Source organism: Poecilia mexicana, unplaced genomic scaffold (genome assembly GCF_051168715.1).
Source record: "Poecilia mexicana isolate PSO_F unplaced genomic scaffold, ASM5116871v1 scaffold_4, whole genome shotgun sequence".
Taxonomy (NCBI): domain Eukaryota; kingdom Metazoa; phylum Chordata; class Actinopteri; order Cyprinodontiformes; family Poeciliidae; genus Poecilia; species Poecilia mexicana.
The window spans coordinates 11,042,868-11,068,198 of record NW_028263373.1 but is presented as its reverse complement, the minus strand read 5'-3'; the positions used below and the strand labels follow the sequence as shown (position 1 = coordinate 11,068,198).

Here is a 25,331-nt window from a genome sequence, read left to right as displayed (position 1 = left end):
TTTTACATAGAGATTCGTTTGCCACATAATTTTCTAGATAAATATGCGGTGCCTTGCAAAAGTATTCATATCTCTTTATTTTCTCTTTGCTTCGATGAACTTAATTGTATCTTACTAAGATTTTATTTAGATTTTACCTCTAAATAAAATCTGCTAGCCTTTAGAAGTGACCTAATCAGTCCAACCAAAGCAATCCTGATCTCGAAGACCCCTAGTTCATGACAAGGGATATTCATGTGCAAGAATGGCCCAGTCAAAGTCCAGACCTTAGTCCAGTGGTGTCCAAAGTCAGGTAGATCTGTCCCTGGTTTAACGCAGTTACTACCAGCGTGTTTGTTGATCCAGGGGGAGAACTGACACATGTAGGACAGCTGGAGGACTGAGTTTGGACAGTGCTGCCTTAGTCCTGCTTACAATACATGTAGACTTAGCTTTTGCTGTTTTGCCAGCTTGAATCTGCTTATTTTACACTATGGAAGTACAAAAATGGTAGAGACATATACCAAAATACCTGCAGCTGCAGCGAAATGTGGTTCAAAGTGCTGAATACAAACTTGTTCTTGTATAGTTATTTTCCTTCCACTTAACAGTTTGCGCAAATTTATTAGCCTATCATCTAGAACCCCATTAATCGCACTAAGCTTAAGGTCGCAGCGGGGAAATTATTGCAATGTATTTTGGTGTGAGTTTGGCGACACAACGTGGACTGTCAAATCAGTCTCAAGCCATCTCAGAGTGTCTGACTTCAAAATAAAAGCCTTCATTGCTGATTCAGTTGTCTGTAAACTTAATTTAATACCGTTTACAAACGATTTGGGGAGGGCTGCGTGCAGTTTGCAGGTATTGGGATGTGAAGGGAGTTCTTCATCTTCACGACGTCCCGCGCTTTGTGCCTAAGGCTTTTATTGTGGAAATGAGTGAACTATCACCTGGAGAGAGCGAGGCGCGGCGCGGCTCAGCATCCCATCCAGCTGGAGTGAGTCTCAGGAAAGGAGGTTTCGTTTGGACTGTTACAGGAGCAGACGACATGTTCCGTCCCGATACCAGAGGGATCTTTCTTTCTCTGTGTCTTACTCGAGTGGTGAGTCATTTGAATATTGTTGCATGCATTAACACAAAAGGAAATAGAAAAAGAAAAAGTACTGATGAAAACTTCACGTTGCCTTCGAGGCGGAAAATCTCTTCCATACGGGATAAACTATTGTCCTGGTCTTCTGCGTTTTATTGTCTCAGTTTAGACACACGTGGACCTTCCTGCACGCGCTATAGCCTTTCTATGGAGGCAGCTCTTTGTCTCATTCAGTCCGTCTTGGAATGATTTATTGCACGCATGACACATGCAAATCAGTGAGCCATCATTTCAAAGATGATTGTAAACTTAAAAGATAACTCAAGCAAGTTCAATTATGCGCATTAAATCAGCACTTGTCATAATTAATTTGCATTGCATGGTCTTTACTTCTTTTTTTCATACACGATATAAAATAGGACTTATAAATGAAAAGTTTCAGACATATAGTGAAGTCAGTGCAGAATCCTGTTTTGGGGTTAAAACTTGAAGGTGACTTGAGGAAATGCCTTCTTAGTAGCAGAAATCTCTTAATGGGGTATCAGGTTGTATGAGCATGTGACTTGTGTTTTATGGTAAATTAAATAAGATGCAGACATGCACAACATCACTTCATGTTTCAAATGAACCCTGAAAGTGTCACTCTGGTTGGAAAGCTGATTGCCATATCCAAGAAACCAGTTTGAGTATATTTTTGCCATCATGCCCTATTTTTCATGCGTGTGTTTGGGTGGAAGTGTACTTGGGTGTCAAGCGAGATTGGATAGGATGTGTAACATGAGTTTTGAAATCCGTGACCTTCAGAGTCATTGCCCAGCAGATGCTACAAACTGGTTCATGCCTGACGTAAAGAATTGCTCAGTAACAAGCTCTCTGCAGAACCTGGCTGCACATTTAAAACACATGTTGGTCCAAACCTTTGATCCACTGTTTTCTGTTTGTCTTCTAAAAAAAAAAAAATTTGGTTCAATGTCGGTGTCCTCTCTGTTGCTGGAGCTACATCGTTCCTTTCACACACAGCATGACCAGATGACTGCTCACACTGAGCAAGTTAAGTGAGTTCTTCCTCTCCACTGTCAGGCTGGTTAGTGTTAATTGATTTGATCTGAAAGGAATTTGGACTGAATTTGGTTCTACGTAGACTTGAATCAAACCAGTTTGTGTTGCAAAATGATTTAAGATGCTAATTGTTTTGAACTGATTGCTCAATGAATGAACTCTACTGAGCTGAATGTTCAGGTAGAATAAAAAAACTGAGAGCACCCTAATGCATGGGACCTACAGCAGGATCTTGCAGCTGTTGATCTGACATGGTCCTAGTCAAAACCTTGAATTTGTTTCAAGGAGAGGCTGCTGTGGCAGGGAACCCCTCAGATATCTGACAGCTGACTACAAGAATTGAAGTCATCTCAACCAAAGGAGGCGAGACTTGCTTTTAGGGTATAGGATGTCCTAAGTTTTCCTTTGCAAAAAAAGCCATATTTTTATTGTTGCATTTTGCTAAATGAATCAAACAAGCTTAATTCAGTTCAGCTGCAAGTGATTTGCTTTTGTAAGAGTCTGATGCATTTAAACAAAAATTGGTTTAATGCCATTTTCTAAAATTTTAACAAAATGTGAAGTATTCATTTCACCTTTTTTTTGAGGGCGTCTCCAAAATTAAACTGAACTGCTTTCCTCTCACAGGAACATTTATTCATTAGAAAAAGTCATCTTGTTCAGACTCAGGGTAATTTTTCACAAACTGAGATTTTCAGACTACAGCTCTTACATAAATTAATGAATAAGGAAAAAAAAACAACATATTTAATCTTTTTTTTTTATCTGTGTTGCTCTCGGTGCAAATAAACAACCCGTTATAACCTCCTCACTTATTTGCTACAAGTTTCTAAAGAATTACTTTTTGCAATGAAAACAAACCGATGGCTGCACTTGCTGTATCAATTTGCCTGTCAGCTTGCCCTATCCGTTCAGCTGTGCAAAAAGCACAGCGTGCAGGAAGCAAACTTGGCCACGTGTCTCACACAGACAGTTTATCGTGTCACATTCACATGCACACACAACAGCTTTGTGGGCGCCATTATTCCAACGCCACCTCGCTAATTTCCTGGCTGAATAGAAATGTGAAGAGCAGGGAAAACTGGTTGGTGTGATGATCTGCTTGGCACAGAGATAATGGGAGCGGGGCGCACACTCATCTCCGTTCTCTTTTACCGCTCAGAGGATTGCAGTGACCAGAAACGCTTGTTTCCAAAGAAGGTGAAGATAAACAAAAGCAAAATCAGTAACCGCTCTCTCTCTCTCATACGCCAGTTGTTCAAATGCGATTAAAACATTGCACTTAGTCTGAGTCATTCCGCAAGGAGAATACATGACTATAGGTGACAAACTTGTCAGTGACTCAGACGAAAAACCGTTAACGGATGAACTTTTGACAGACGACGTGGAATAACTTTTAAGTACAGTAGATTGCAAAAAAAAAATAATGGTTTAGATGAGTTCTCCTCTGAGACGCTGTTTTGAGCTCATCTTAACTCCTGGCAACAAAGCTAATAAATGTATTTGCATCATAGGTCAACATATTCCCCCTGTGTGCTCACAATCTGAACTTCAGAGGCTGACCTTGTTTGTTCACTCTCTCTGATTGAAAGAACATACTTTTTTTATATTTTTGTGTGCCAGAGTGTAGTAGTGCACCTGATTCGCTGTTGGAAACAGAGGGTAGCGCCTGCAAAGCGGGCCCAGTGCTTTTTAGGTAGTTATAGTGGATAATGGGTTTCACCTCACTAGGAATATGTTCTTTTTGGTTTTTTTGTTTTTTCCATCACTGGCCTGGCAGAATAAAGGGGGTCTTTGGCCTTGCATTTAGTTTCAGTGCTCACATTATACAGATTTACGTTTAGGGCTGTTGTAAACGAATATTTTAGTAATCGAGTAATCTATCAATTATTCTTACGATTAATCGAGTAATCGGATAAAAAAAATTATAAAATGAAATATTGGTAAATCTGGCATAATACCGGTGTTACTATCAGATATCAATATCAGTCCAATTTTTCATATTTGAGCATCCCTAACAGTTGCTTTTTTGTAGTTTAGAAAACTAACCTGTAACAATAATAGCTCACTTTCTAAGTTAACCAGAAGAAAAGTTATAGAAAAATCTGAAATTATATTGAATTTAATAACAAAGAGGCAGGCTCACAAATATGCTTATAAAAAATGTCTACAATCCAGCTTTTAGTTTATGTATTCATCTTCAGTGAGTTTAATAGATTAATTAAACTCACCTTGCCACCTAACCTGTTACGCTTTGGGTTTGAAAATACGGGAAATGCCGCCTGGAGTGGGAGGAGAGGGCGAATGAACGAACTAAGATGGGTGGAGGGGAGGAAATAGACCAGCGGACTGACGAACCGTTAGACCGGGGGACGAACACGGGGGGAAGCAATACGGGATATTTACGACACCTTCACTGGTCACACTCAGAAACTCATCTACCAGCCATGTACGATGCGCTCCGCCACCCGTTTCTTCAGACCGGGATATGAAATGTATTGTGCGGTTCGTCGGTAAAGCTACATTTACACGGTAAGCATCAGCTACTCAGCCGCCCGCCCTGTTCAGGCTATCCGCTCACCTCAACGCTCTTCCCGCCGTTCGCTTTCAACCAGCAGCCCCGGAGGAGAAATGCTGCCGTACTCCAGGCATTCCCCAGTCATTTTAAGGATGCTTATTGGTTCCCCAAAAACGATAAAAAAAAGTCGGGCATTATCATCAATCAATAAAATCCCCACGGGCCAATCTTGAAGATTGGACTTTATGCCGCTGAGACTTAGCTTTTGTCAACAACTCAGAGGCGGAAGTGAGAGCTCCGCGCAACGCAAATGAAGTCCCGGCCAGAACACGGTGCGCTAACTAATAAAACATAAATTAACGAAGCTTCGAGGCAGGTAAATTTTCCTCGAGGAATTTTAGTAATCGAGGTACTCGAATCATTCGAGGAATCGTTTCAGCCCTATTTACGTTACACAGACCCCCTAATCTCTCCTTCTTCCAACCTCTGTTTCTGTCCTTCACATGCAGCACAGTGTCTCCCTTCATCACATCACTCTGCTGAAACAGGGGAGAACAACGCGTGCCCTTGGAGCTTTGCAGCGACCCAGTCTTGACTCACTTCCCCCCCCCCGCCCCCCCACCACCACCACAATATTGAGCATCGGTCTCATATCTCCGGATCCATCGTTGCACAAGATGTCGTCACAGCGTTCCCTCGTCTGAAAACAACACTTATCTGACCCGTGGGGGTATCCATCTGTCTGCTTCCTTACTCCCAAGTAGTCTGGATTGCGTTTTGATTGCACATATTTACGACGGTGAGAGTGAATGAAGTTGCCCTAACGTGCAAAACAAACTGAAATCAGATGAAATACATCAAAGATATACATAAATATAAAAACACACAACAGTGGCCTGAAGATCCCCAGAAGGAATCAGAAACTTGAGTGCATTCCAGGAAACAACCCAAAGATGGAAAACTCTTTTAGTTAAATATGTTTTCAATATGGGACATTTTGCTGTGTTTATGTTTTTTTAATGTGTTCTGCACCGACACACGTTTGTTTTTTTTTTTGTTGAGTCTTCTGTTTTGCGGTTATTTTTGTGACCGAAGGGGAGAAAACAGCAGCACAGTCAGTCACACTGAGCTGAACGCCAGAGGTTTCTGTAGAAGGAAAATCTTATGCAGATATGAACCAGCATTTATACACCATCAGGTGGACAATATGAATCATATTTGGTGGTTTAAAGGGTCTTGATAGATGTTAAATAACTCTTATTTTCAAAATATTAAAATTAATGTCGGCGCATTACGTTTTTTTAATTTAATTTTATGTTATTTTGTGTTTTACCTAAATAATTCACAAATTAGTCACAGGAGTTTTTCAATTGTTTAACTCTTTAGGTTAAACAAATTTTGACTTCCTCACAGGTACATTTGGGTCACTTTTAGTGTAACAGTTCTTCCACATTTTGCTCATTTTAATTGTTGCTCTGGCTGTGATATGGACATATTTATGTAGGTATTTATTGTATTGTAGCTACAAACTCATCACACATCAGCTTCTGTATTTATTGAGGCATCACTTAAACAACTGCTTGGACAAGGATCATAAAATAAAAACACCAGACGACATATGACGATTATTTCCATCAGTGAAGTTGCCCATGCATTTTGTTAGACGGTGTTGGAAAAATTTAAAAGTTTAAAAGTTTTATGTTACAAAACAGGAAGCGCCAGGTCTGACCTTCATATTTGCATGGCTAACTAACTTTAGCAACAGAATATTAAAATCCTCGTCCTTCTCATTTTTTCAGTAAATACAATTTATGCAGATGAAGTGTTGAGCTGGCCTTTTTTTTTTCATCCCCATTGTAACTTTATTTGGATTTAAACGATAACTACAGATTGCTACTGCGCGTGTACTTTGATTGAGACAGCATTTAACAAGTTCTTTAAAAAGAACTAACTCTTTTGAAAAATATTTTCAAATGCACAGACTTTAAAAAGAAACAACTGATGGTTCTTTTAAATAAATTAAACCAAGTGACTAAAGAGAAGATGATTTATTTTCTGCCTTAGCAAGCAGCTCACAGCGATGACTGTCGGAGCCATTGCCGATGACAAATCAGCCTGAAGAGTGACAAACAATCCATGGGGTGAAGAGTCGGAGCTGAAGTGAGTTTGTAAATGTCAGCATAATCCAACACTGATAGAAAACATACATGTTGAATGCTCTGACACTCCATTAAAAAAAAAAAAAACAGAGAAAGAAATATAGAACCAAATTTACAAAACCAGAAAATGTGAATCCCGCACATTATTCGGCACGTCTCTGAATTGGTTTACGCAGGCTCTGCAGGAGGCAGAATAAACTTTAGTTATCCTTTGCCTGCCTTTGAACTGGAAGAGCAGAAACAACGGGGTAAATTGCACAACCACATCTCTCATTATATTGTTAGTGCGACATTAGGAAGAAAGAGAGTTGGCGAGGTCTCCCAACGTTTTCATTCATCAGTGGCGAGGGCAGGCGCGGTGCTGATGATGAGACGGTTGCGTGTTTGTTTCCAATTTGAGGGAATGAGGAAAACATTTCTCTGCCGGCAGGGGTTTGTGCAGTCCCAACAGGCTTCCCAAAAGATGTTAGTTCCTGTCGCTGTTTTTGACATGAAAAGGTGTTGGTAATCTTGCACAAATGCAGGCCCTGGTTTGTCTCTAACCGGGACATTTTTTGGTGCACGCGTGGACGTGTCTATGCGAGCGATATTGACGCGAAACGTTATTTTCCAGGATGTTATGTTCGCATTTGGCCACATCACAACTTCAATGTGTTTCGCTGAGATTTTCTTCAACCAAAACAAATTGGCATATATGTAAAGATTTTGCTACAAATAGAAATATAGAAAAAGCATTTGCATTCAACCCCCTTCATTCTGCCTCAAAGACGAGCATGCTTAAAACCTGCTTATGGGTTGTTATTTTCAAAAGTTGCTGTCAATCTGAGAAACAAGTCATCAGGACATATATTCCAATTGTCTGAATAAGTGTATTAGTGTGTATAAATGGCCCAGTCAAAGTCCGTGAATCTTCACACAGAGCGACTGATCTTTCTATCAGAAATAGTTACAGCACCCATCAAGGTCACCCTATGGGACAGCAGCGCTAAGAAAGATGACGACTGGGGAATAATCTCTCTGACGTCCCCCAGCAACGTGGCGTCTGATGCATTGGTTCGTCAAGAGTTTGTCAGAAACGCGCCACGCAGACGGATCTTGTTTTCCCTTCAGGGCTTTTTTAACTAAGACGGAAATGACCCGAAACAAGGACGCCTCGAATCAACATGCGTATCAGAAACGGAGCTGGTTCCACTGGTGCTCTGTCTGGTGTCCTGCCTCGCCCCGCTACCGTCCACTGGGTGCAAATCTCTTTCAGACTAAAAGGGGACGGAGGGGGGGGCGCCCGAATCGGCAGCCTCAAAATTACACAGCGTGGAAACGACAAAAAGCAAAACGTTCCTTACTCATAAAGCAATTTTGGCAACAGACAGCCACATGATCGTCATGTCATGATTTTCCTAATTACACGCTGTCACGGCTATTTGAACCGCTCTGAAATCTGCTGTACACGAAAACTCATACCTTTAGATGTCTGATGTATTCCTCACATTTAATCTTTATTGCCATTGACAAAACGCTAACACCTCGGAGTTCAAATTTACGCCTACAAATATCTGCTTTTATTTCTGTTTAGAAAAAAGATGCCCCAGACGATAAAACCATCCGAACAGATTTAGGTCCCCATAACACCAGATAAACACAAGCACATATAAACATCTTCATTTTGTGCTTTATGATGTCTCTGAACGGATGGGGGGAAAAAAAATAAAAACGTAAGAAGAAGACCCCACCACTGTGGAGAATTTTCATCAGTCGCCCTAGTGTTGCAATATCCTGTCGTAGTGAACAAAACAAGACCCGGCTCTCTGCTCTGACCTTTAGATTGAGACCACTTAAGTTCACTGGCAGCATGAATAGTAAAAAAAAAAAAAAAAAAAAAAAGAAAAGACGGAGGAGTCCTGATTTTACCCATTGTGGTAGAACAACTCCAGCACCATTACACTCATCAGCAGGCGTCTTAGTTTGCACCACTTTCCTTTTTAGGTTATTTTTGCCTCTATTTTTTTATGATCCAAACATTTAAAATTTGATGAAAAACAACAGTTTTTCAGGGGCAGGGGGTTGGGTGCAATATTTTAACACTGTGATATATGATGTTATTCCCAGATAAATCTTTCTGGGGACGTTTACAGGACCGACCTTCTATGAAGACTTCAGACTCTTTCTGCCAATCTCATTAACTTAGTATTTCAAAAGAGAGATGATGCATTTTTAAATTGGGGCCAAAGTAATATTAGAGCAGGAGCCAAGTTGTTCACGCCGTTCTCTTCACATCTCAACACGTTGACTATTTCCATAAATGTTTTATGTACAGCCTGCGCTAACAAGGGGAGACAGCGCATTGACCATTACTAAAAATATCCATTTTTAACTTCTGCACTGGACGTCCTTTTCAAGGTCAAAATCCTACATCTCCCTATACAGAACACTAAATCTTCTTTTTTTTTTTTTTTTTTTTTTTTTTTTTACTTTGAATCTTTGGACTTCTGTGCCCATAATAACCATGTTTGCATATTCTGATTCCGTTCAGTGTCTCTTTACAGACGCATCCTTCCTCTGAAGTGTCATTAACTTCTGCAAATTGACAGAGCAGTCGAATGCAAATTTAGTTCTTTTTTTTCTTATTATTGTTGTTGTTTGTTGTTTGAAAATGTAAACAACCTGAAGGACTTCTGAGCAACATTAGAGGGATTTTGCACTGTGTTGCTGGAAGCAAAGATTATCATCTGTGTCCTTAGGGACAACCTCTTTAAATGAATCACTCTAACTCCCCCCTTCTGGGCGCTACGATGAACGATTATTGTGCTTAATGTCACTGACGGAAATAGGTGAGTTTTACCAAAAGGGTAGTGTTTCAGAGGGAGACCAAAATGAGTCACTGCCCTTTCAGAGGCTCTTTTTTAAAAAATTATTTTTAAACACATGGAAGGCTTTTGGATCGCTTCAGAAGGCAAAGTAATGCCACCTGTTTATATAAATATTCACTTTTTGATGTCTAAGCTTATTTTTTATTCGTCAATGGAAACGAAAGTGATTTAATTGCACTTAAACAACAAGAAACACTCATTAGAACCAAACAAAAAGGTGTTTTCTATCTGAGGACATTGTTAGGACACCATAACGCCACAAAGCTAGCTTCATCCCTTTGGCTCAGATAACTTCAGAGCAGTTCTTCTTACGTGCTTTCTGTTGGTGATCCTTCCTTTTCTTTATTCTCAGCCCATCCTTTGTGGATTTACTGGTTGGTTGGAGGATCCAGTTCTGCTCTTGTTTTACTTTTATAGATCCTCTCACATTTTTTTCTTTTTTTTTTTTCTTTTACCTTATGATAGGCCTGATAAATTCTATAATGGTGAGCCGGTCGTTGTTCTGCTGCAGCAAAAGCAAAACATCCCCAAAACCGTCACACCTCTTCCTCCGTGCGTCACAGTTTGCATGAGGGTTTGTTGCCTGAATCCCGTATTTGATTAAAACCAGACATGCCATCTGCTCTTGTGGCCAGAAAATAAATAATTCCAGACTCATCGGTCCAACGACAGATATTCCAAAAGTCCTGGTCTCTATATCTGTGTTTTAAATTGCAACACATCTTTGAATGTCCTCTGGTGCAGACGGAGACTGACTGCTTTGAAATCTTTTTGAGATCTATTGAAATCCTCATGAACTTCTACTCTCTTTTTTTCTGATGACTTCAGCTTTTAGGATCTCACCAAGAGGATTTACTCTCACTTCTACAGTGAGAGGTTCGCCAAGCTAAACCTCCGAGATTTAAGCAGGACAAATCTCTTCATTTGCTGAGCAGCGATGTTTTCATATCGTTCACCTGATGTGACAGGCGGTTTTTTGCCATATAGTGGAAATAAATGTGGGGGGGTAGGGTGACTTAATTCGTTCCTCAACAGAAATATCATTTTTTGGAATTAGGTTTTTATAAAAACACACTTGCGATCAATCACAAAAGGTTGATCGTGTCAGTTGAGTCTGTCAGCATTGATACGAGCATTCATAATTATTTCTCCACATCTCCGCATCTCTGCGTATGTTGAATATATCCTCCCTTGCTTTCCTGCCTCCAGGCTTTGTCGCTTCTGCACCCGGAGTGTGAGTTCTACTTTCAGCTGGAGAAAGAGGAGCGGCTCTGCCTGCAGTACATCGCCGAGCAGGAAAACAGAAGCACGGAAGGTGTGTGCTTTTTCACTTTTTAAAAACAAGCAGCGCCTGCAGAAGCGGCTCATGAATCGAAAAGTGGGCTGCGTGTGATATGAAATATACAGCAGGTGGTCACTGTTCACACTAAATTGCAGGAAATGCCTCACAGAGAGCCTTGGGCCGTTTGGGAAGATTGTTTTACGGTGTGGAACGAAAACAGCCTCAGTGATCTGTCACCGAGGTGCATGTGTAGAATGAAACATTAGGCATGGTTTCATGAAGGATAGTGATAAAGGAAAGGTCTACTGAGTGGTTTCTGTTTGTTAACTGTAATTTTAGAATCATTTGATACAACGCTGTTTGGAATAATTGTTCATGCCATTTGCATACATTTTTTTTTCTTTTTGTTTCCATCATGACTACATAATCGCATAAGGCCTGTCTTGACTGAAATAGCAGCATATTTTTAACTTTCTGTCCTGAAATCTCCTTTGGAAAGGTTGCAGACCGTTATGGGATGAAGTTGTCTGCTGGCCTCACGCTGTCACCGGTGAAACTGTGCAAAGAGGTTGTCCTGCAGTCTTTTCTCTGTTCAGAAACATCACAGGTAGGTGACTCAGCCGGTTAAAATAAAACACCCTGAATTGTAAACTCACACTGTGATTAAGTCAAAATGTAACACGCTTGAAAACTATAAAGTTTTTAGTTGTCTAAGGGTGTATTGTGAAGTAGTCTCATCAGATTGTCATGGGTGGTAATTAAACTTTATATCTAATAATAGCTGAGTAAATCTAACAAAGACTGCGTATACAACTTTGTTGTTGCAAAATGAGTGAATGAAGAGTTAGTGTTGCAAATACCGTAGTTTTTTTTTTTTTTTTAATGTTTCAGGTATATGTTATGGACTTAATTTCAAAGGACAAACAAAAAAAGTTTGTTCTGTAACACGTCAAGTGGAGGTAATTTTAGTAATCTGAGCTGGCCTAAAATTTTAGCATTTTAGCTCGATTTAAGTTAAGACACATTTTAAACAGAGCATGTAACTAATACTGTATGTTGACTGCATGACTGTGAGGTCTGTGTGAAATGCAAATAAGCCAACCTAAACTTTCATAAGAACAAAAGAAGACACCTGAGTTCACAGAAGATTTATTCTCAAAAGTCAATTGAAAGCTGACATCCAACAATGATAGAATGTGTCAAAGTCATACATTGAAGTAGAAAAAAAACAAGCAGTGGAGCTCAGACAAGAGCCTTCTAGATCAAACTCAGGAAGTCCTTGAGAGGGGCACTGCAGGTTTGATAATTATAAATACGGACAATGTCTGTGGAGCAGCAAAAAAGCAACTGAGGGAACATAAATCGGAAATGAAACAAGGACAATGACTGGAAAACAACAGTAAATCCATTACCAACAAAATCTTGCTATGAAATCACAAAACAGAAAACGCTTGGTGGAAAAAATATTCGCAACCTGATACCCAAGTGGGCTTAATTGGGATTCTGTGTGAGATCAAGGTAAGTTGGTGCAACATTGTGATGTAGAAGAAAAATTAAATTTGGTTTTCATTTTTTTTATTTTTTTTATTTGCAAATAAAAATCTCATTGATGTGGAATGTGTGTGTTCGGCGCCTGTGCCAATGCTAGAAACATTATTTTGCTGCAATTAATCTACTAGCTTTAAATATGTGGAGAAATTTTTCACCATTCTTTTTTGCAAAATAGCTGAAGCTCAGTCGGATTGGGTTGGTAATCTCACTGTAATATAGGCGTAAAAAACCCAAACGGCCAAAAGAAAATGTACAGTTCAAGCACATGGATTTTTATTTATTTTTGCTTTAAATCAGATCTGTATTGGTGTGAACCTAATTTAATTGAAATTTCAGAACCCGTCCACAAAATGAATAAAGATGCCAACTTGTACTGCGTTCTACTGACATGAAGTCAGTAGTTGATCTAGAAATATCAAACCTAATTTAACCACATTCCAGCTGCACAGCAAATTTGGAAGTATTCCATCAACTCCTACAGAGTTAAATGCAACACCTTGAAAGTGTCTATTTTGGTCCACTCTGGATGGCGTAGAAGTTACACTTCTGAAAGTGTTATTTGTGATAGAGTTGAATCAACACTCACAGTAGTTGAAATCAAATACACTTCAGTGTTAATCTACCCAACACTAGTGTATATTGTCATAAGTTAACACTATGAACATGTTAATGTAACAGAACGGTGTAAAGTATATATTAACATAGAAATCTGAGTTTTGAAATACTACTGGCAGGGTGTGCTGTGGTGGTGCAGGGGCTAAGCACAGGCCACATATGAAGGCTCTAGTTTTCAATGCGGCTGTTGTGGGTTTGCTACCCAGTCTTCCCCTTCCCGCTAGAGCAATTAAAAACTTTTTTCCCCCAGAAACTATTGTCCATCAATAATCCCCAAATTCATTTTAAGACATTAGATGCTACAAAAACACCAGCACTATTCACAGAATATAATTTACTTTTATTTCAAAACATCAAACAGCACTGACAGCAATATACAACAAAAGTCATACATACATGGTACTTTGCACTGAAGGTGAAGTGTGCTTTGAAAGTTCATTGGAAGCGGCCATGGATGGTCTTGTGATCACTGATGGTGAAGTGTCTTTGGTGCTGCTCTTGTTTTCATCAGCATGAAGGAGGAAGACTTCCAGCCTGGAAGGAAAAACAAGAAATATAGCAGAAACATTAGGATAATAAATAAATATTTAAAAAAAATAGTGTGAACAAAACTAATCAGACTCACCTGTGTGTGTCACCGTCATATTCATTCAAATTACTCTGCCCACCTGGTTTACAAGATAAAGCATAAAAAAGTCAGAAATAATTACTAAAGAAATTAGTCGGCTTATAGAAAATTTTTGGACAGCATTAAAAGTCGTACCAACCTGTCTGAAGAAATGTGTTGAAGTCATAACAAGCTTCAGTCACCAACATGACACACTAACAAAGAAAAACCATTTTGGCAGTTTTTAGATGTGCCACAGGTACAAAACACCAGAGTCAAATGGCTTAATTGCCTCCTCATTGCGTAGATATGTTCTCCAGAGTCCTGCTAATCACCTAAATATTGTATTCAGGTGTGGTGCAGCAGCGGCACATCTAAATGTTGCAGGACAGTGGTCCTCCAGGACTGGAGTTTGACACCTGTGGCATAGATCAAGCCAATGGTCCAGCACAGCCACTCCCCCGTTTTGCAGTCTACAGCCAAAAACTTAAAGAAAACGACCCCGCAGCTAAATAATGTTAACTCAAATGGCCTCCAGATTTTCATGACAATTGTAATGTTTGGTTAAGATAATAAATAATTGTATAAACCGTGATATCCAAACAAATGAATGTACGTTAAGCGAACTATGTATAGGAATCGATACTCTTGTGTAAACGGAAAAATAATGCCTCCATAAAAAATAGTCAAAAACATGATCATTTTAACATGGAGCTTACCTTGTTATAATAAGCTCCAGACAAGACGCCATACTGCTGCCTCCGCTCCTCAGACAAACATGTGACGCTGTAGAGGAACAAGATGACGTGGGCCGGGGGTGGGGCTAATGACCGGGCCCAAATAATAAAGCTCATGATAATTTAACTTTACAACATGTACATGCCCGCAACAACGGAGCTAACAAGTTTAATCACCACAGAGAGCGACTATGTCATTTTGAAGTCCATCTGACATGAAGTACAGCAAACCAAGAGAAGAACAGAAACATCAGGCTGCTGGTCACCAATGATGAAACAACACAAATTCAAAACATGTTAATGTTTCGTAGCTCTAGTTAGTTTGCCATTTGTTGCCAAGTGACTGATGATGACGTTGGTGACAAGCTTTACCCAGAATGCACCTGGAGACAATAAGGACGATTCATTTGTAGTTTTGTGTGTCATAAAGTTAAATATAAGAGTAAAAATAAAGCCAGTCGTGTAGCACAACATTTTATTAAATATTTTACACTCACTATGTCACTAAAATCAGACCATCTGGTAAAGTTTTTTTTAGCAACCATGAGTCAACAATGGGGCACCCTACTATATAACCTACTGGGGTATCAAATTGGTTTTAACAGGAGAGGGCTTTCTTTTACGGTTCACATCAGATGTTAGAAAGAAAATTTGGATCCCTGAAGACATGTTCTGCCTCGCATGTTGGGCTCCCTGTAGGTCCAGGCTGGGGGCCTGCTGCAACCCCCACCCCACACTATCTGTTGCTCCTTCCCTGATGTGATGTCACAAATATGTTACAATTGTGGGAGGAACTGTTTGATGTTGATTTCTAAATCAACACCAGACTGAGTGTTGATTTCTAAATCAACACCAGACTGAGTGTTGACTTAGACTGTTGGATTTAATTTAAAAATCAACTCTGGACTGGATTGCTTTTTGTTTAACTCTTTAGGGAGTGTTGGTTTCCCTAACACTCACTAAAGAGTTAAACAAAAAGCAATCCAGTCCACTGTTAACCAACACTCACTAACACTCATGTTGTTGAATTAACACTGTATTTTTAACATACAACACTTGCACTGGAAATCTGACACTTCCGAATTTGCTGTGTGGAAATAGGAAAATCAGTGCAATTAACTAATTGTGGTATGTAATAACCAGCCTAAATACTGTTAGAGATACAATCTACAGCATTTTGTATCTCAGATGGTATGAAATGAAACACAGAGAGAAGTGGTACGTATATTTTATGTGATCTAAATCATGTCACTTACCTCTGACTGTACGTTCAGTGACGCTGTCGCTTGCAGCTTCAAAGGGGTTTTCTCCTTAGATTCACCCATTTTGACACAAACTCTGTCCAGCTTTAATGTCACACGGCTGAAGAAAAGCATCCTCACAGTATGCAGCTGTGTCCTCCAAAAGCACAGTATGCAACTGCAGCCACCATCCTACACTGTGGCTGTGTTCAGGATGAAGTCCAGTGTTAGCTTTCCTCCAAATGTGATGTTGAAAGGTTTACTTTGAATCTCATCCGATCAGGCCAATCTTTTACACATTTGCTGAGTCCCCTGCAGGGCTTACAGCAAACTTTAAACAGGACATTTTATAGCTTCCTCTCAAGAAACAAACCGTTTATCCCAGGAGAAATCCAGATTTGTGGATCTTCTGTCAACAATTATTGGCTGCTATTGTTATCAGTTTTCTATGTGTAGTCTGCCAGTTTGGGAGCATGGCCTAATTTTGTTAGATTTGCAGCTGTGCTGTTCTCTTTATTGTTCAAATCTTGGAATATCGTTTTATTGCCTACCTTGTTTTCTCACAGCTTTATCTCCAATCTATCTGATGTTTTCCTTGGTCTTCATGATGCTGTTTATTAAGTAAAGTGGGCTAAAACGTTTACTTCTGAAGCCATCACAGAACAGCAGGATGTATACTGAGATTAAGCTAAGCACAGTTTACTAACTACTTTACTTTTATAGGCTATTGGTTGCACTGGATTTTCTTTAGGGCTGTCAAAGTTAAGTGAGCTAAATTCTCCAGTTCTCACTAAAACACTTGCAAAATTTCTTGTGAACTTGTGAATGTTTTATCTTTTTTTTTCTCCACTCATTTTAGGTTATTTTAAGATCTGAAAACCATTCATCATTTTGTTTTCACGTCACAATTAAGTGATTCTATGTAAGAAATACGACTGCTTAGAGGTTTTAATTTTTTCTTTCTTTTTTTTTTTCTTAAAAAAATAGAGAGGCTCAAACATGCTCCAGAAATTTCCTCTCCACAATACAGTTGAGTTCTTGATCACCTAATGTCCGTCTGTAGGGTCGGTGAGCCGAAACTGCACGAGCCGCGGCTGGTCAAAACCTTTTCCAGCGTACCACATCGCCTGCACTGTGGATGATGACATTCCCGAGGTAAGGGTCGCCGAAGCACGACAGCTTAACGGGTCAAACAGAGAAACACGGGACTCCGAAGATTAGGAGCGCAGAGGTCGACGAGAATATTGGAAACAGCTGGAGAAAAGAGCGGGAGCAAACCGAGAGCTGTCTGAAAAAAGGGGGAGGAAGCACATAAAAAGCACAAGGACAAAGCGAAGGGCAAATCTGTGGCAGAATCAACACACCAAACAGGCAGTGAAAAGAGGGACGCTCCATATGTCAGGAGCTGCGTTTTTCTCATGTTAATTTTAAAGCACATTGACGTAACGGTGAACAGGCTTCCTGGAAGAGAAAAGAAGACCTATTTTGCTGCAAGACCAAAAATATGTTTGACGGACAGAGTCATAAGTCACTCAGCAGGAAATAGCTGAAATTATCTAATTTCCGTGAAAAGAAGAGAATGGCACTTAATCACAATGTTTCTTTTGGAGGACACCGGCAGAGAGATGGTGCACCTTTTGTTTTGATGTAAAAAGCCCAGTAAATGTTCTAAAAGCCGCATTGATAGGATCTCCCCTGCATTTGTTTTGCAGCCGCCTCTTCAGCACAGTTAAGTCTCAACTTTACCAGTAATTTAGTCTCATTTAGGGACATTACTCTTTGCTTATTTATTTTTGAAGTCCGACAGCTTTGATATTTCAATATAATGTCCTTTCACACAAATCCGTCTTTCTTGCTCCGCTTTTAGACGGAGCAGTCGTACTTTGCCACTGTGAAGCTGATATACACCATCGGCTACAGCATCTCTCTGGGCGTGCTGGCTGTGGCTGTCTTCATTCTGCTGATGTTCAGGTATGAACGTGATAGTTAAAGACCGTCCTGGGTTGTACGCCACATAGTAAATCTCGATCAGTGAGCCACATGGACTTTAGAAATACTGTTCACAGCTCTGTTTGGAAACACTCTACGGCTCTGGGAAAAATAAAAAAGTAAAAAATGACGAGACCACTGGACTGAACCCTGTTGAAAACCTCATTGTTACTCTACTAAATATTGATTTCTGAACTCTTCCTTAATTAAAACATTGGCATTGTTGTTCCTAAATGAATATGAACTTGTTTTCTTTGCGCTATTTAAGGTCTGAAAGCACTGCAAAAAATTGCATGTCAGTTGGTGTGACTATTTGTCTTTTTATTTATTTATTTATTTTATTTATTTTTACACTTTTTTTGTCTGTTTGAAACAAGTAACTGGAAGAGGGAAAACTATAAAAACATTATTATAAGTTTGGCGGAAAGATTTGAAAGAAATGTTTATTTTTCGTAATTGTTGTGCTGTATAGCCTGCAGCACGTTACATTTGTTTGCATGCTTTTCAACAGGAGGCTGAGATGTGCCAGGAACTTCATTCACATCCAGCTCTTCCTCTCCTTTATCCTGAAATCTGCGGCCGTGTTCATAAAGGACGCAAATTTGTTTCCAACTTATGACACCAACCACTGCACCTTGTCCACGGTGAGATAAACACTCCCAACGGGAGAGTTTGGGATTGAATTCGCCGTCTAATTATTCACTCTCTGTTCTGTTTTTTTTTTTTTTTTTTTTTTTTTTTTTCTGTCCAGTTTGCCTGCAAGGCTTCTGTGGTTTTCTGCCACTACTGTATGATTACTAATTTCTTTTGGCTCCTGGTAGAGGCGCTCTACCTCAACTCCCTGCTGCTCTCGTCTTTCTACCACAGCCGCCGCTGCCTTTGGGGCCTCAGCATTCTGGGATGGGGTGAGAAGCTCAATATAGCAAAAAAAAAAAAAATGTCTCTGTAAGCGACAGGCAACAGATGTCAAGTTTGTGCCTTAAACATGTTTGTATTCTCTGGAGCCAAGTAAACAGTTTTATTTTAGCAATTTAAAACTGTTCAATTGAAGCAACTTGTTTAGCAATTACTTGGAGCCAGCAGTGAAGTTAGATGACTGTCCAACAGATTGTGTTTAAACTTCTGTAACTTTCAAGCCACTGTCGTATTTGCCAACCTGTCATGTGATTTCTCTTTGAGGTCTCTGACCTGAGCAGGTTGTAGTTTTGTGAGTAGACTACGTGTAGATATGCAAGAAATTTTTCAGCATAAGCGATACCAAACAGTCATTATGTGTTTACAGGACAAAATGAATGCATAAAGCCTCCTAAAGCCTAATCTGCTCTTAGTAATTGCAGCACAGCTCAGAGACGATCTAAAGGAAAATTCAGTTTCGTACACTAATAACAGTGTAATTATGATTTTGCCTTCTCGGTGTGTCTTGATTAGATGTCATTGACATTAATTTTGGTTTCCTGCCTCTCTACAGGTGTGCCTGTTGTCTTTATACTTCTGTGGATTGGATCCAGGGTTTACTTTGAGGACACAGAGTTTGTATAAAACCTCATGACTTTTGGAATTCACTTATGTTGTTCATCTATGTCATTTAGTCTAAGCAATTAAGAACGATGAATCACAGTACGCTAAATAGCTTCATTAAGTTAGAAAATGAGTTTACGTGTGAGGTGTAAGTTTAATTTAGGTGGTAAATTATTTTTCGCTCTTACGCGTACTTTATTATTTGTGCTTGGCTTAACTGCGCTCTTGTTCAGTTCACATGAAACAACTCCAAACGTCTTTAAAGTATCTTCGTCTGCAGATGTTGGGACAACACCAAGGACTCTCCTTACTGGTGGATCATTCAGGGACCAATTGTTGTCTCTATAGCGGTAAATGCTCCCATTGAAAAACCCTACAGAATCATACAGATTGTTTGCAGTGATGTTTTTTTGATATGAGCAAATACGGCTCAGGTAGAGAGGCCACTATCACTACCATCCAAGAGAGTTTTCTGTTGGTTATTTTAAAGCAACAGAAACAGAGTTTGATAAAAAGTTATGGTGTTTTTTTTGTTTGTTTTTTTTTTTCAGAATGGGCTTCATTAGTGGAGTGGAGTGTGTTTTTGATTATTTTCAGCATTATAGGGAGAGTGAATAAGTGGGGTTTAGGGCACAGAAGGAAGAGCACATCAGGACTTCATTCATGCAAAAACCATTACTAATTGTGAAATATTTTTTTAACCTTTATTTTAGAGACATTTCAGAGGAAGGAACTTGTAAAAAAAAAAAAAAAAAAGAGTTTGTGCTGTTGAAGCAGAGTATAAAAATCAAAAAAAGTCAATTTTACAGTCTGATGATCGTCACTTTGCCTTGACGTTTAGTAATCATGTCGGCATGAACATTTTCTACCATTTCGAGCCTGCGAGAACAGACATCAATTTTTATTGTTTTTTTTTTTTTTTTTATCAACAGGTCAATTTTATGCTTTTCGTGAACATCATCAGAATCCTCATACAGAAGCTAAATCCTCGGCTGATCCAGTTCAATAACTCCTCTCAATACAGGTAATACTCAGTAAAGTCTGAGCAGTGACGCACTTTCTCAGCTCTCAAATGCTGATTGTATGTAAATCCTTAATCCGAAGACCACTGAAGTCTGCTGGAAATATTTTCAAAGAAAGTAGAGCACTTGTTTGCAACCTTGAAGTCTGAGGACTGCGCTTATTAAATTTAGATTCCCCCCCCCCAGACAAAGTGTAGATTTTTCAAAGTCTTGGCTCTGTGACTTATTTGTGGTAAACTCTTGCACTTTCTCAGAGTGATGATTGACACTTCTTTGAATACCTTTTAGCTCTCGGATGCAGTTTGTGCAAAAGCCGTTGATACACTCGTAGTGTGTCCTGAATAATTCATTTGACCTACATGCCGAACATCAATCTGCTCAGTCTGGCCACGTCTACCTTTCCTCTTACCAAGAGCCTTATGAGAATTTCTAATTGAAATAGGCTCGCTAATAGACTGAGTGCGCCCGGCACATCAAGTATGCTGGACCTCATAAAAGACAAATCAGGTTAAGTTAGAAGATGCTTGATTTAATTATCATCTACAGCACATCTGTACCTGTAACACAAATACATGCAAACACGCACACATTCACTTACAGAGTAATCCTCCCAAATGATGTCCGATCTTCCTTTTTACCCATTTGCATTGGCAGCATTCAGATGAGAAAGGCTCTATCTCTGACAGGATGTTTCACCTCTGGTATCTTATCTGGGTTTTATTTCCCTCTGTGCAACAGGCGCCTGGCCAAGTCCACCCTCCTCCTCATCCCTCTGTTTGGAACCCATTACATGTTCTCCAGCTTTCTGCCTGACTACTTAAACAACCTGCGCTTCTACATCGAGCTCTGCCTGGGATCTTTTCAGGTGCAAACGTGAACTTGTCACACAAACCCGACTAGTAGCTATGAGAAAAGACCTAACCCCATTTGCTTCCGCTTCGTACGTGTGTACACAACCCGTTTTACTTTCATGCTGTATATCAGTTTATTTCTCCTTTCAGCTTCAAATGTTTTTGTATATTATGAGTATTAAACGCCATGTTAAATATAAATTTCTTGAGTCTTGATTTGAAGAGGCCCAGGTCAGAAATCAGGTGTAAATACTTTGTTAACTTTGTCACTTGTTGCACAATATGATGTCATGGTCAGACACAAGGCCAACACAGAAAATGACATTTAAATGCTTTTGAGTATGTTCAGATTCAGATGAGAAAACACTTTGACTGCTTGGAAGCAAACCAAACAGAACTTGAAAGTGATTTAAAACGTTTTGCACACGCCTGCACTCTCATGAACCGTAAGCATACAAGTCCTCCATCACTGCTTTAAGCTGTATGCATACCTGTGGTCGGGCTGCAACGTAAAGTGAACGAAGACGGGCTCAAGACTTGCTGTTGCACAAAAGACATCCGAAATCCAGTGAACGTGACAATTCATAATACAAATCGTCTCTTTTGCAGGGACTTCTTGTTGCCGTCCTTTATTGCTTTCTCAATCAAGAGGTCAGTACAAACCACACACTCAAGTGTAACACATTCAGAATAACTCCCAGGTGATTTATAGATCTCTGATGCATAAAGCATGTGTTTAACAATATTGAAGACCTGTGAGAGGTGGAGGGAGGAGGGGGGAACTGCCAGCACTTAAAGCACCAAAACAGTTTGCCACTTCTTTCCGCCTTGTTGCATAAGTGAAGGCCCCAATGTGGTTTCAGTAATTATCATAATTAATGCAAGGCTGATCTCCTATCAGTCCCTGAGCATCACCTGTCTGTCTGTCTGTCTGTCTTTATCTGTCCTTGTGCATTAACTTAATGTCTATTAAGTTAGTGCTTAATAGACATTTCTTGCACTAACTTAATATCTATTAAGTTAGTGCAAGAAAACATTTCTATTAAGTTAGTGCAAGAAAACATTTCTATTAAGTTAGTGCAAGAAAACATTTCTATTAAGTTAGTGCAAGAAAACATTTTTCCAATTGCATAAATTGGCAATGCAGTCTTTGCAATTTTTTTTATATATTTTTTTTTATTTAAATACGAGGCTCCAAATGCCAAGGGAAAGATGGATTGCGATTTGTTTTGTATTTTCAAGATTTCACGTGCACTTCTCCAAAATGTGGGGACAGTTGCCCTTTAAATGCTCAATTAGTAGATCCATAACTTTGTTCTGCCCATTCCATTATTGGCTATTGCCAGTGAATGTTTTTGCTTTGACATTTTACTATCCCTTACTCACAAGGAGTTATAATGGCAGCCCATCAATCTCTTATACCATACTTATCTACTGAAACTAAGCGGGCTTGATATTTTAAAATGTTAGACAATGTTTTCTTGGTACTCATATATATAATTTGTTTTTTCATGACAGAGAGGTGTCTTGTCTTTTTCTTCAGCCTTGTGTATGTTCTCCCTTGCACTTAACCTTGGGCTGTAGGTGCAGAAAGAGGTCCACATGCAGTGGCTGAGGTGGCAGGAGAGGAGCTACGGCGTGGTGTCACCCGCGGCAAAGGGGAGCCAGATGGACACTCCCTTCTGATATCTCTCTGGGGTGATAGCCGAATGTTCAAATAGGACTGTTTCTGTGCATATTGTGTCTGTCTAATAAGCTGTAGTGCACGCACAGTGATTGTTTTTGATTCCTCAGCGAGCTTTTTCACGTTTGTCCAAACCGCGGGACAGACTGTCATACCGACTGCCAGATTCTCTCTGTTCTTCAGAGAGAATCTGAAGTCAACTAAGATTGCAACACAGTGCTCACGTCTCACACAACAGTTCTTGGATACGTCTCCCTGACTGCACACTAATCCCATGAAAAGAGCAGCGTTCTGCCTTCGAGGCATCACTCGTTAAATTAGTGACTCATAATAATTTCATCAAGCTGAGAGATCGGCCTAACAATTATAGAGCCGTCATTTAGAAAATGAAACGTTAATAGGGGGTTTATTTTTAATCAAGAAAACAATGTTTCCTAATTTACATTTTAACGTAAACATGGTGTTGACTCTGGCCTGTTCATATCAGTGTCAGCTTTCGATTTTGGTGAGAGAGAGTTGCGTGTGCATTAAAAAAATACCTATGTTTGAACATTTTATGTTGTTTTTACTTTTATGCTCCTTGCTTGCTGTGAGTCACACCGAGCCCACGAAGAGTGAGGCACGAGTTACCTCAAGACTTCTTCTGCTTTCTTCAGCTGGATTTGGGTTTTCCCAGGGTGCTATTCATACCAGAAACGCCATCGATCAAAGTTTTTTTGTTCATTTTTCATTTGTGTTTGTATCCTAATTCCCACCTGTGTTTGGTTTTTACTTTGAGGTGTAGTTATGCTTTCTTACTCTCTTTTATTTATTTATTTATTTATTTATTTACTTGTATTAAACTCAGTTTCTACTACTAACTCGCATTCAGCATTGTGTTTGTTGTAAAAAAATCTGTAAAAGTGGATTTTAATGATATGATACAATAAATAAGCCTGTTTTTTTTTTCTTTTTTTTTCAATCAAATCACTTGTGCAAAATTTGCCTGCATAAAGGCCAGATCTTGACCCTGCAGGTCTGCACTTTTTGTGATCTTTGAGTCACAGTGAAGATCAGTGTCATGTAAGAGCATTGTTTGGCCTTAAACTGAATGTAAAACCTGTCATAGTTTGTGCCAGTTGTTATTGAGTCTCCATAATGGATTTTGATGTTGCTGCCTTGTCTTGTCACCACTCTGTATTTCCTGTGAGTTCAAGCATATAGACTTTTGTCCTCGGTAGCCTCTTTTAGGAAAGACGGTAACTTTCAGCTGGCAGCTCTAGGAATGTTGAAACACTGAAAATTAATGTCTCACTGTTACTGTGATTTAAGTGATGGGTGACTTTTAAGGACAAAAGCGGGGATTTCTTAACGTTCTCACTCAGAAAGTTAGTGTGGAACAGTGTTTGGAGTTGTTTTTGTTTGCGTCACATGAATAAACGTAATAATAAATCAGCTTTTTAAAACCATTGGCATGCTTCGTGTGTTTTTGAACAGTTCAGAAGTTGATTCATTCAGAAGATGAATTATGTACAGTTAAGTACAGATCAAACAATGCACCCAAATGGCATGCGATAAGTCTAGAAAAAATAAAACACACACACAGTAAAGTAAAACTCAAGGAACAACAAAATGCTAGAGGTTTTGAACACAGGCAAAGACTCATCAGAAAAAGTGAGAACGATAAAGTCCAACTACTTCTTGACAGCAGGAAATTGAAATATAAGGAAGAAATGAACTAAGATACTTTATGACCAGAAGTGCGAAAATGAAGATGGGACACACGGGAGCAGGAAATGAAACCTCAGCTATTCAACTTTTAGTTTGAATTTCTCTGCAAAAGTGGCTGTCTTCTAGAGAACCGCTACTTATATTTCTGACCATGACCTTTGTTCATTTTACAAGCTGTTCCAAACACAAAAAGACTTGGTCTCATGTTTTCAACAAGCCTTTAGAGCTCCTTGATCTGTGTAGGGGAGAGTGAATGCCTCGCATGCAAATGGTAAAAAGAAACATTAAAAGAATTTTGACAGAAAAAAATAAATGAATTAAGCTTTTTAGGACACAAATTATTGAGAAAGTTTCAACATGCTTGATTAAAAATGTGTTTATTTTCTGTAAATATTTAAAATATAGACATTTGTTGCTACTGGGTACTACAGATGGGTAAATATTTTACCAGATGTGAAATCTGGTAAAATAATTACTCAGCTGTGAGATGCAGCAGATAGATAGATAGATAGATAGATAGATAGATAGATAGATAGATAGATAGATAGATAGATAGATAGATAGATAGATGGTTATCCAGTCCATATCTTCCAATATGTTGTCTGACTGAAAGTAATAAGTAATGCCTTGACTTGAATCTGACCACTGGTCGTTTCCCATGGCTGTCGCTATTTCCAGTTAAATGTGATCAAAAATCATCATTGTATTATACTTTGAGAGATTGCTATCATATTCCCTAACATAAATCTGACTAGGGAACAAAATTGTGTGCTTACTGTAGGAGAAGAGCCCGCAGACCTCTTTTTGTTTCTGGCTCGTTGTTTGCGGTGTTTGGGGGATTAGTGGAATGGG

The 25,331-nt window shown here is 39.3% G+C and overlaps 1 protein-coding gene across 1 annotated transcript; it reads left to right on the top strand.

The window, feature by feature from the left end:
* Window positions 1-78: 78 nt before the first annotated feature.
* On the top strand, window positions 79-24,217 carry ghrhrl (growth hormone releasing hormone receptor, like). Its single transcript, XM_014985338.2, has 13 exons — window positions 79-1,081; window positions 10,882-10,987; window positions 11,454-11,561; window positions 16,769-16,860; window positions 17,573-17,676; window positions 18,206-18,338; window positions 18,446-18,599; window positions 19,163-19,223; window positions 19,493-19,562; window positions 20,145-20,236; window positions 20,973-21,099; window positions 21,695-21,736; window positions 22,670-24,217. The coding sequence occupies exons 1-13, from the start codon at window positions 914-916 to the stop codon at window positions 22,769-22,771; spliced, it is 1,359 nt and encodes a 452-aa protein (XP_014840824.2). The 5' UTR covers window positions 79-913; the 3' UTR covers window positions 22,772-24,217.
* The last annotated feature ends 1,114 nt before the right edge of the window (window positions 24,218-25,331 follow it).